At 34.8% G+C, this 13150-nt stretch overlaps 1 protein-coding gene across 18 annotated transcripts; it reads left to right on the top strand.

Annotated features, from left to right (window-relative positions):
* Nucleotides 6152–10123, top strand: LOC107618769. 18 transcript variants are annotated; one of them, XR_002353672.1, is made up of 7 exons: nt 6152–6381; nt 7449–7562; nt 7699–7772; nt 8227–8292; nt 8382–8416; nt 8610–8767; nt 9164–10123. XR_002353672.1 is itself a non-coding variant. In XM_021110885.1 (5 exons), the coding sequence occupies exons 3-5, from the start codon at nt 8393–8395 to the stop codon at nt 9905–9907; spliced, it is 330 nt and encodes a 109-aa protein (XP_020966544.1). In that variant the 5' UTR covers nt 6152–6381; nt 8242–8292; nt 8382–8392; the 3' UTR covers nt 9908–10123. The 18 variants fall into 18 exon arrangements, 2 of the variants coding, with proteins under 2 accessions (XP_020966544.1, XP_020966543.1); XR_002353669.1 differs by having other exon boundaries at nt 7313–7562; nt 8242–8292; XR_001615376.2 differs by having other exon boundaries at nt 7313–7562.

Below are 13150 nucleotides of genomic sequence, written 5' to 3'. Positions count from 1 at the left end.
TTGGATTAATCTAAAATATTAAATTTAAAAATTATTATTATTAATTAAAAAATTAAATAGTTCTCCATGTTGATTCCAACGGCAAACTAACAACAAAAAGCAAATATGAATTATCAAAAACTAACTTGTTGAGTAGTCTAATGACATAGCAAATAAAAAAATGTCCGTTATTGTAAACCCCGTCAAATTGGTAAATAATTAGTCAATAAATCGAATTTTAAATAGGAAAACTAAAAATGAAAAACTAATATCAAATAGGATAGAACTCGTCAAAATGAAAATTGTGATACCAATTTCGAAAATTTGGCCAAAAAATCGGACCGGAAAGACCGAACCGGGCCCATGGACCCAACCAGCCCAGTATATAAATGAGCTACAACTCATTTTCTTCTACAAGAACACAACAGAAGCAGCTCAAACACGGTGAGAAAAAGAGAAGGGTAGCAAACCCTTATTTCAATTTCCAAACGCCATAACTTTTTCGTCTGAGCTCTGATCGCCGCATCGTTCGCAGCCACGCGTCCAACGCGTCGAGCTCTACACTTCTATCGGATCAATTTCACCGGTAAATTCTAATTTCATTCCAGAATCTCTATTCCCTTTCTATTCTTGAATTTGAAACTATATGGTGAGGTTTTGCCCAATTTGGTATTTTAGGGTCGATTTAGCTTCCGGAGCTTATTGGGCTCGAGTTACTACGCATATGGATGTGGTAAGGATCACCTAAACCCTAGTCCATTTTGATTTCTTGATGAAAAATATGAAAGTGGATATATATATATATATGTGTGTGTGTGTGAATTAGGGGTGAAATAAGTCATATATACGTATTGGAATTGAAGAGTGGATATTTGGAGGCTTATTGGTGATCAAGGCTTGGTTTGTGGTTGGTTTATTTGAGCTTGTAGGGGCTGTGTTTTGCTTGTGAGGTTGCCTTGGGTGGAATAAAGTGATCGGCCAAGATATGGTTTAGGTTTCGCGCGTTTAACATATAAGGTTTTGTGAAAACTGAGGTTAGGACATTATAGGATAAGTTGAAATGGTAAAATGCATTGAATGTCTAGCTTGTGATGATGTTGTATGAATTGATGAGTAGGATTGTGTTGGTATTAAATAACATGAATTGTAGTGATTGTTGAATATGAGCTTTTGGAGTTATTAATGATAAGTTAATGATGTTGTGGTATGGGTTGACGAGATTTTGGTAATTATGGCTTGTTGATTAGTTGATGATAATTATGAGTTGTAATTAATAAATTAAAGGAGTAAGTTAAAGAGTGTTAAAGATGGTAGATTGTGGTTAGAACGGTGAATATTTGGATAGTTGCATGGATTTCATGGAAGAGTATGAAAATTAGTATGCTATTGGTTGGTGATAATGGAACAAGGCTTGATAAGTAGAAAAAATCAGGTTTTGTGAGTAGTGATAAGTGAGTTTGGCAAAATTGGGGTTTGGTGTATTTTGGTAAAATGTGAATTTTGATGAATTTTGGTAGTCCATATCTTGCTCTACAAATTTTGAATAAAGATGAGATTTGTTTTAAATTAAAGAGTGTTTTATAAGCTTAGAATCGATATAAAGTTTGCGGAAAATCAAATTTTGTAGAGGAAGTTATGGATGCCGGAAATTTGGTGCAAAAAACTGAAATTTTAAATGTTGCAGCAGAACCAGGTTTTCTGATGTGTGCCCACGCACACAGCTGTGCGCGCGTACCCAATAGAAGTGAAAATCTACCTGTGCGTACGTACGCCTCTGTGCGCACGCACACCTCGTATTTTTCATAAAGTGTGCGTACGCACACTCTTGTGCACACGCACACGCCAGGGCGAGCCTTCTGTTGGTGGTGCTAGCACAGGTGGGGCGCTTGCACACCAAGTGATGTGTGCGCACGCAACGCACACGTCCTGCTTTCTTTTTCGAGCTGTGCGCATGCACAGGTGTGTGCGTACGTACACGCCCTGTTTTCCAGCACCTTTGTTTTTCAGTTTTAAATATGACTTTGAACCCTAAACCCCCTATTTTTGCCCTGTTAACCCTAGATCCTACTAGTATTTTTGGTAAATAGCAGAAGTTAGGAGTCTGAGATAACTTGGGAGTGAAGAAAGAGATAAATGTGATGAAAAGTGTGAAAAGGAAGTAGTTAATGAATGAAGCTAATATGTCTGGGATTGCCTAATTGAACATATATGTCCTATTACCTGCTATTCTTGCTATTTGCACTATCTGCTTATTACTTGTGCGTAAATTTGTTTGGTTGCTTGTTTCTGTTGGATTTATGGAAGACGAAGGGACGGAAGAATGGTGAATGGGTTGAGTGTTAGATATTAAGGTTAAGACAAAAGATTATAGTATACTTAGAACACCTACCCCTATTTATGGCTTTTACTTAGAGATTAAGTTCTATATTTGTGATAACGGAGTTCTAGGATTGCCTCTGGCATTCCCAGGACCTTATTTATTATATGCGTGACACTTTTACCATACTGAGAACTTCCGGTTCTCATCCCATACTATGTTGTTATTTTTCAGATGCAGGTCGAGAGGCTCCTCGCTAGGCGTCTGAATCTTGTTTCTGTTTATATATATGTATATATGTGTTTAGCTTACTCTCCAAGTAACTTGTGTATGCTGCTCCTCATAGAGGTTGAGGGAGAGATAGGAGTTTATTTGGGTATTTTGGGATACCTATATATATATATATATATATATATATCCTCCGGCCAGTCTTGGCTTCGCAGGCTGAGTCTGGAGCTAGTTATGTTGTATACTTGGCCTTCTTTTACTCTGTTACTTATTCTTATCTCTATCTTCTAGGTTTCTTAACATGCAAGTAATCCTATTTCTTGAGCGTTGCGCTTTTCATTTTGCGATTTTGTTTACCCGTTTTTCAAGGCTCCTAGTTAAGTATCTCTTAGAGATCGTAATACCTTACTATCTCAGTCTTATGACTTAAGCATAAGATTAAGTATGGCAGGGTGTTATATTATGGTATCAGAGCAGTTCATTCCTATAGAGCCTGAGGGACGGACTGATTATGCCTCTGGGCATACTCTGGGTGTCTATACATGCTATTTAGGGTATCTAACTGATATATGTGACATGAATGCTCATGAGCATGCATTTAGGACTTTGAAATACTGAACTTGAGATATTGAGACTGATCACCTTGATATCACTTATTTGGTGTGAATAGGAACCAAATGGCGTCTCGTGGGCGCGGTCGTGAGTGTAATCGAGGTCAAGGACAGAGAGCTAATGAGGTAACCATACTAATAGATAGTTTGATCGATATCATGATCGTAATGACAAGTGTTGTTGCTGCCATTGGTGCTGTCGCCACTGCGACCATCTGAGTGATGGATGGGATGGAACCACAAGCTGAAACTGGCAACGATGGTGGTAATGAAAATGAAGGTGGACATAATAATGTTCCGAATATAGGGGTACCAGTGGGTTATCCGGAGCAAGTTAACACGGGACAGACAACGGGAGGAAGCTCACAGAGGACTAAGGTAGCAAGGAATAATCTCCGGGAACCCTTCACAAAGAAAAAAGAAAATATTACACCTAGGAGCCAAAATTTCAAAAAGAATCGTTTTGTCACTTCACATTCCCAGCGCCAGTACAATGATCGAAGGAACGACAATCGTTCGGACCTGAATTCAAAAGGGCAAACTAGTGCTCAACTGGATGACTTAATGTACTCAAGATGCAAGGGGTACCATCCAAATAGACCATGCAGGGTCGGATTAGGCGTATGTTACAAGTGCGGGAGACCAATGCATATGTCTTGGAATTGTTCATACAGAGAAAGCCGGGATGCAACCGAACCCGATTTTCAGACCCGAGGTAATTATGAACCAGCAGTTGACTTTTTTTTAACTTCCTTGCCTACCATTGATATGTAATATTCGTTCGTGACACATGACGAGTTTCAGTAATCATGAGGGCCAAGTCGATGATTAGTCGAAAACTATTGGTTGTTGAGACGGAGTGATACTTAGCTAACTTAGATGAGTGGTTAGGCTTTGGAAGGTTAAGGATTAAGTGACGTAGTGGAAGCAGGTTGGACCATATCTAAGGAATCAGGAGTGTTGAGGGCTACGTGGAGTTATTGTTCGGAATCCAGTGACGGTGAAACTTTGAGGAAGAGGAATTGAACGAATTCAACCTTTAGCTGTTAATTGTTAAGAGGTAAGTGAAGATGAAACCAAATCCCTATACGAGAGAGTTTTTAAGACAATTCTTGAAAGTGTATCAGAACTTTTATTTCAGAGAAAAAGCGAGTTTGCAATAAATTTAGTACCGGAAGCTAGATTAACTTCAATCGCACCACAAGCAAAGACATTATTATAATCGGTAGAATTTAGTTTACAGTGTCTTTTATATTGAAGTCCCTCATAATTGTGTTAGAACGTGGTTGATTAGGATGAAAAATACAAGTTAAAACAAGTACAGAAATGTAAATTGGTTAAAGTGTAAAGAATAGATCATATATTCATTTGAGAACAAGACTAACTTTAATGCAATGATATTGATATTGGCACTCCTGTTTTTAATAATGTCATCATGTATAAGTTTTTCACCTATATTTGCATGAATTTGTACAAAAAAAAAGAAGAAAAAAATATATTATTAAAATAAGAATGGCATTATCTATTTCTCTAATTTATATAAGCACATTAGATAATCATAATCATCTCTATTCAAAATTTATGTGTTAAATTTCGTAACATATTTTACTTGCTTATATTTAATGTAGAGAATAGTTTGAATACAAACAAAAAATCTTCTTAAATTTAAATTTGATTGCTACTAATGTACCAAAAATCTTTTTTATTCTTTTCTTTGCTCCCCTCAAATTGTGTGAATTTTTAATTCAATTTCAGTCATGCTTAATTTGCTTTCAAATTATTGTGCTGTAATTTTATTACTCTCCCCTCTTTTCTTTTTCACGGAATAAATGTTTTTGATAGTGTTTGTTTTTGTATCTGAATCTTATTCTCATCATATTAGAACATCTACGTTGAATGTAGACGTGAATATAGAAGTATTATGCTATTGCATTTTCTAAAAGTTCTACTATCATTTTCTCTGTAACTGCAACTTATGTTTATCAAAGAATTATGCTCTTTCATTTTCTATAAGTTTAATGGAGAGTGAATTTTTTCAGTAAAAAAAATTGGATGATGTCTAGTGTTTAATTTTATTTTTTATTATTTTTTTTATTTATTTTTAGTCCTACTCATAAAATTAAAGATAAGAAATCACACTTTATTCTTTTAAATGTTAAAAAAACTGAAAAAAACTGAAGATGATTTATTTCCAGTTTAATGAAGGGTGTAGTCATGAAAAAAAGGGATAACATAATTAGGAGAATAGAAAGAAAAAGGGGGTAACAAACTCGATAAATTTAAAATAAATGTGTAGTGGAAGAATTGGCACTGAGGCACTGACTAAGCTAACCCAAGCTATCCCAAAACCGATGCTCCTCAAGAATCAAGATGCAAGGAATTAACTACTTAGGGTAAGTTTGGCTAAACTTTTTCAATAAATTCTATTAAAAAAGGAGTTTAAAATATAAAGATTTTTATTAATATTAACTTTTAAATAAGTTATTTTGAGTTTGGAAAGTTATTATAGAAGTCTTTATTTTAAAGTTGTACATTAAATAAGAGTGATAAAATAGCTTTTGAAAATAGGAGAAATCACATTTTTTAACTTCTTCAAAAACTCTTAAATAACTTTTTGAAAAGTTAAAAATTTATCTAAAACATTGTACCAAACACATTAATGTAACTTTCTATAAGTCAAAAGTTGAAAAAAAGTAGCTTTTTGGTGTTCCCAAACGGGCCCTTAATCAATGAGATTTTCAATTTTATAAGAGGTGCATTGCATTGCATATATTTAACTAGAGTTTCGTTAGGGAGACAATGGTTTATTTGTACAATATGTATAATAAGTTATATAAGTTATAAAATGAATATTTTTTATACTATCTAAAATAACTATCCAATCATTGTACACATTGTACAAATATTTTATGGTGTTTGCTACGATACGATGATAAATTCATACGTACCGATATGTTTAAAATATGGACAAATAATAACAAGCCATGTGGAATTTATTTTCCACGTCAGCATCTATTTTTTTCGTTTGTATCTTCCTCTCTTCTCTTTAATCTTGTCTCTTCTCCTCCATAAAGAAGACAAAGAAGCTTCCTCCATGGCGCCTGCCAAGGTCACCGTAGCTTTTGCACACGCCTCACCCAGCCAACGAGAACGTCGTCACGTCAGAGAACGTCTCCGTCTTCCTCGTTCCAGAGAGCGTCGCCGTCTTCCTCATTTTTCATCATCGTCGTCAGCCTCTCCCTTCCGGTAACTCCCTCCCTGCACTATCCATTCCTTCTATGCAAATAGTTTTAAGATGTTTACCCGTTGAGAGAAAGCATAAGCTAGTGCTCTTTCTTTTCTGGTTGATGCCTCCATTCTGTTCTGCATTCGCATTTTCGATACATAGCTACTCACAGTGCTATCATCCTATCCCATTCTTCCTGAAAATCTCATGAACTATGCTAGTTAACAGAATTCGATTGATGGCGAATTAATGTGCTAAATTGATAAGCTTAGCACCTTCAATCACTCTTTTAACACTTTTTTATTTTTGCAAGAATAAGATGAGCTTTGGTGAATTATTTTAAGTTTAATCTGAATTCAAGTCTTTGAATTTATGACAATATTTTAAAAAATGGTGTTCATATTCATCCTTCCCTTAAGGTTAGTCTCTGTTTGTCAAGAGATGGTGTTGATATTCATCCTTCCCTTAACCCCCTCTTTTCTTGTCTCTTTAGAATTTATATATCCTTCTCACGCATGCATATTCAGATTAGAGCTAGATTGTTCATCAATTTGTGAAACTAAAAAATTATAATTTAAAAAATAGAAAATTTCAGAGGACAAGCACGTTGGATCTAAATTATGAGTACTCTAAGCTGACAGAATGTTGTGTATTAAAATCTTAGGAGGTCATATACGGCTCAGACACAATCAGATACTAAATTATCTCCTTGTTTGATGAGTTCTATTTGTTTAGCTCTTCTCAAAGAATTGTATACAATCAGATACTTCAAGACAAAAGCCAACTCAGAAGCATAATCATCTTTATTTTTGGTTTGATTCAGTCACATCCAAGTCAGAAACAGCATTATCTTAACTTTCCTTTCTTTTTCTTTTTTTATGGTAATGTTTCTTCGGCTTTTAATGGGTCCCGGAGTAGCTTTGTAGTCATTTTTATACATTTATTTTTTAGGGAGTTTCACCAAATTCGAAATCACAAGTGAAAGCTGTGTGCAATCAGATTTGTAATGCTCAACAGGCACCAAGTTTGCAACCTTTGTCTTTTGAACATGTTCATTCAAAAGAAGCTAACATATTGGCTATTTTAGAGTTGACTCGTGCTCTTGACAAGAAGGTACTACCTGCAGCAATCTCTGTTTCCCATTTTTGGTGTAACCAAAATAAGAAGAAACTATATGCCTTTGTCATGGCCTTCTTTTAAGGTTAGTTTTAAGCTGATAATTTGAATATTCAGGAACTTGTGATTAAAGTTAGTTTAGTTTCATTGCCTTAACTTTCGATTAAATCTTGTGTTGCAAATTGATGATGGCTTTTAACTCATTCTTACTTTGATCCCAGCCCCCTATGCTACTTCTACTACATGCCACCCTTTTCTTCTTTATGAGAAGAGAAAAAACAAAGATCTGCTGCAGGTTATTTGTTCTCTTTTGGATTCTTCTTTGTTTCCTACAACTTATAAGGACCATGAGATTCTCATTCTCATTCTCATGTTAACGACATAATTAATACTAATACTAGTATATGGTCCCAGCTCAAACACCCCTTATTATGTTTTCTATTCACCACTTGTGTTTGTGAAAATGGGGTAGTAAAAATCATCCTCATTTGAAGCTTGTGTTTTGGGGTGTTGTTTGGTTTGGTGGGGGTGAAGCTTATGTGAACTTTTTGTTTTAAAATCCTTTTAGTGCCAAAAAGCAATTAACCTAAATAATGCTATGCTACTGATTACTTTTGTGGCTTTGCCTTCTATTTATTGTTTCATTTGCTCTGTTAATTCTCAATTTTATCTGTTTTTAATGGCAAATCGCTGATGACAATCCTTATGTTATTCCTGACATGGATCCAACACTTTGGAAACTAATTCAGGAGTGCAATTTGCAGATTGTGAATGTCACAACTCCTGCTAACTTCTTTCATGTTTTGCAGAGAGAGGTTGGTAAAATTATTTAAATAGAGTTAGCTTTGTCACTTGAAGTTATGTTCCTTACTTTTGTCATGCTCTGCTGCTTTTCTCCTTTCAGGATGTTGCAATATGCTAAGGTTTGGTGAACTACAGGTAGAGTTGAGCTTAGCTTGGGTTAGCTGAATTTCTATTTTGTTTATGATCAATTTAAAGATGCAATTGTTCTGTGCCGGAAGCTTTTTCGTGCAGAATCACATTTGAGCAGTGCTTATTATTATTAGTTCTAAATTCTAATTTTGTTGTTTATTCAATTTGTGATGAATTGAATTTGTGGTTTTTTGAGAAGGTGTCCTTTGGAATTGAGCTTCTGTGTGGAATCAATGCTGCCTTACCATACGGCCACTGCATCAGCACTAATGACTTCCATGCTTGCTGTCTCTCGCCGCAGTTATGGTTAGCTCTCGGAAGGTATCTTATCTTACTCTAAAGCAGTTGCTTCTTTAGGTAGCGTTTGGTGGAGAGATAGAGACGGAAAGACTGAGACTGAGAGACAGAGACTAAGAGACAGGGATTGAAATAAATCTCAGTATTCTGTTTGGTGCAAAATCGGAGACAGGAAATGAAATAAGAATGAAACTTTAATTTAATTTGTACAAAGGGTAAAATTGGAATTAATTAATTGAAACGAAAGTATTTTAGATATAAAATGTTATTAAAGTTTCAGTCTCAATCTCTAAAAATTTCAGTCCCCTGTGTCCCTACTTTTTGGAGGTACTGAAATACTGAAATTTTAGAGACAGAGACAGAAATTTTAGTACCAGTATCTGAACTAACAAACACAATACTGAGTCTCAGTCTCTCAGTCTCTGTCTCAGTACCTCAAAACAAACGCTACCTTAGTTATTATGAAGAGGTTCAATTGATTTTATTAAAATGGCTTTGGTTCAGTGGCATTGTTTTTGGGAGATATCTCTTGTCACATTATATTGTAGGTAGCACTCCATGCATTTAATGTGCATATTCTGTTTCAGTAACTGTGTTCTTTTGCAAATGGCCTACAAAACGTTGTTAATTCCCCGTTTTATTAGAATTTTTAGTATTGATGCTCATGCCATATGGTTGGAAGATGTGATATGAGATTTTGAAAGAGTATGAGAAAGACTTTTGAAGATATTTGCAGTTTATATTTGAGGAAAAGAGTATTGTGTAATGTGGTTCTCCTCTTTGGGTCACCTGGTTTGTGCTCATTTTAATTGCCTGACAGTTGGATTTTACTTTTGAATTAGGTAGATAAACATCTGTGTCATTCCTTATGTTCTTTCTTCAATTTGATTTTCCGGTAAGTGAGTGTTTCTTATTAATTCTCTGGTTCAACTTAATAGGTTCTTGTGAAATTTAGTGAAAAAAACTGTGTCTAATGCTTGATTAGGTGTTTCTCGATCTATTAATTCTGTATCTAGGATATTTATAGGGCGATCTAGGAACATAGCGAATCGCAAGCTTGGCCGCAGAGGATCTCATCTCTCAAAACTGAGCACTACTGTTATCAGAGAAACTCCACAAAAATCAAGTTCAAGAGTCCACAATTGTGGAACACTGTACAGGCCAACTCTGCTGAAGGAAGAAGTGGCAGTCATGAATTAAGTTTTTTTTTTTTAATTATTTTTCTTTGTTAGTTCTAGAATTAGACCGCTATATAGATGATGCTTAAGTAGCAAGTTCCTTTATTACTAAATTTCATATGGGGTATTCGACCTCTTTTCTTTTGAAATTTCAAAACATTTCAACCATATAAAATGTATCATTCTTTGTAGGTCAAATATCTCAGTTTTATTCGATGGTTACACTTAAATTATCCAAGTTCATGTGTCATTCATGAAATATAAGGATGTTTTCCTGTTTGAGATATTAGAGGATAATTGACCAACAATGAAACATGAAGTGCCGTGCAATTCACCAATCATCAAGAATACCATCTAATAAATGAGAAGAGTAAGAACACAAATTAGTTGGACAACACAACTCTTTATTGTCGTGAAATATTTATCAAGCAACCAACTTCTTTTGTATCTTGTACATAGTACTCTACCTCTTGGATAACTTCACATCAGTACACTAACTCTTATCACCTATAGAATGAATTTGGTACAAATAAATGCTCCACTCTTAAGTGTGTACTTATCATAGCTCTATTTAGTTGTGCTGACTCTGGCCTCTAGGTTCCGTTTGCAGAGGTGAAAGATTTGTTTTCCACATAATTGGAGGCCTGATTGTGTTGGCAAAACCTTATCTTGAGATTAAAGATTTCATGTGAAAACAAATCTTGCGAGTTTTTGCAAAGCTCGGTGGCATAAAGCAATTTTTGAGGGAATGTTTCACAAAAGAGGACAACTTTGGTGAAAAAGAAAAGCTTATGTGGTGGATTGCATAAGCTTCTCTTCTACAAGCTCAATGCAACGGTACAAAACAAGTTCAAGTGGATTCAAAGTACACAGAGTGTCAACTGCAAGCTGATCATAATCATTCTTATTCTCTGTCATAATCCCACTCACCAAGGTGCGGAAAGGAAGCAGCCATTCATTGTAGGCCTTCACTAAATTGCTCCTAGACAATACTCCAGTGCGGTTTGCCTTTCCTGATACAAATAAGGACCAAAACCTTCACTTTTAAGTTTGATTGAATCTGCCAACGACAAACATATGCAAAAAGCGAAATTTTGTCCCACTAGACAGGATCGACAACATGATCAGACAATGAAGTGATATAAAAAATTGTTTACACTTTTTTAATAAAAAGTTAATCTTATCTCCTGTTATAGAAAAATCCATCATTCAAGCAGTTCGTTGACTATATTTTGTTACTCATTAACTACTATTCTCTGAACATTAGCTGATAAATCATAGACGTTATAGAGAAATTCTTACAAACTACTAGTTTAACATCTCATTGTTAGGCACGCTAACAATATAAACAGTCTTACTTACTTTATTTAAGATATATTCATCTATCTATGGATCCCACCAAGTTTTACGTATGCGAAAATAATATTGTAAACTTGAGTAACCTAGTGTCAACAAGGTAACTACTGCCAAAAATTACCCTTTCAAAGCCCTGACAAAGGAGGAACAATGTAACTGGTAGCCTTGGCCATATTACTTGAGTAACCTAGTGTCTGTTCCAACTAGATTAATAGAAACATAGGATCAAGATGTTAACAAAAATAAAATAAAATAAATTAAACATCAAACTTGTACTGACTGTAGTTCTTTGCATGTCAACTGTGATATGATCATGAGAAAAATAGACTCTTTCTTTTTAATATAAATACCATACCCATGGGATATAAAGTGATCTTCAAAAGCCAAGAAACCCCACAAAATATAACGGCAAATAAAAAGTTAAGAGCTAGCAGGATGCGAAATAGAGATGAATAAGAGTTGACAGGGGTAAGAGATGAATAAGAAATTAACAATATTGAAAAGCTATTAAGCTTTGGAAAAGTATGAGGAAACAATAGATTTACTCTACAATGCATACAATGGGGGTTTAATTGAAATTAAAAATAAATTATGGGTTATTAATTAATTTTATATTATTTCTTATTTGAAATTTGAAAATAATACAATCACTCTTAATTATAGAAACAAATCAAATAATTAGGTTAGTACGAGAATCTCTCTCCCCACGCCATCTCCTTCTTGCTCAAGCGGCTGCCCCTTACCACGCCATCTCCTTCTTGATCAAGCGGCTGCCCCTTACGTATCTTTCCAGCTCTCATAGTAATCCACTGCCCAGCACTGCGTTTCTTTGATCGGCTTCCTCCTTCGTCTACCATAGAACAGTCCACAACCAGCGCCGCTTTCTCCTTCGCACAGAACGCACCCGGTTTTGACTTCTTCAGAATGGCAGAATCGCAAGAAGAACATGTTTCAAGCAAGGGTCCTCCTTTATGCACATCACCTTGCCAAAATTCATTAATGGAGGTCGATATAGTTGAACCGTTAGTTTGTGTAGCCTCTAACGTTTCAGAAAATTTACCAGACGAACCAGAATATTTAGCCGGTGATGTCGCAGGCCACGATCACAAGTCGAACAAGGTGAGCAATTAGGATCCTCATATTCTGCCATGGATGTTTATTCCGAGTGTAATTTTTTAATTTAGTCACAATGTAAATTTATGTTTGTTTTATATTTAATGGTATCATTACATGCATTGAGGATTAGATGAAATTAATTAATTATTTCATGTTTATATGATTATATCCAAGAAGCATATTTTCCTACGTGTTTTTTTATATGAATGTTCGCTGTCTAATAAAAATTAAATGGCATCTTTATTTGCTAATCATCCTATCTGGGACTTATGTGCTTATATGGATGATGGGATATCATAATTTAATTTTTTGGTATGCTTATATGAATTCATTTTTATCTAAGGTGTGCGTATACTATCCCTACATGATGATCATGCAAGTATATAAAATAAATAACCATAGGGTGATGCAGTGGCTAAATTTGTTTATTGAATTGAAGTGAATGCTACTTGTATTTGCAACATGCTAACCATGAAATGCTTATATGAGTGTTGTAATCATGTAATGATATGGTTATATGCTCACTGCATATTTTTTAGTTATATGCTCATATGCTTCCTGCATGTTATTTTAATATTTTTCATGCTTATGGGATTATAAGGTTATGTTTATCCTACATTTGCATAGATTAACCAATTATGAAGTTATTTGAGTGGTTTATAATGAATGGTGTGCTTATGTTCTTCCTGCATTTGAAGAAAAGAGTGTGTGTATGTAAATATACATGAAAATAATTTTGTTTATGGAGTGAAAAAAGTAGCCACTAAAGGGTGATTAAAGCCCGTAAATAATA

Source organism: Arachis ipaensis, chromosome B09 (genome assembly GCF_000816755.2).
Source record: "Arachis ipaensis cultivar K30076 chromosome B09, Araip1.1, whole genome shotgun sequence".
NCBI lineage: Eukaryota > Viridiplantae > Streptophyta > Magnoliopsida > Fabales > Fabaceae > Arachis > Arachis ipaensis.
Note: the sequence above shows the minus strand (reverse complement) of the source record. Positions and strands in the feature narration are given on the sequence as shown.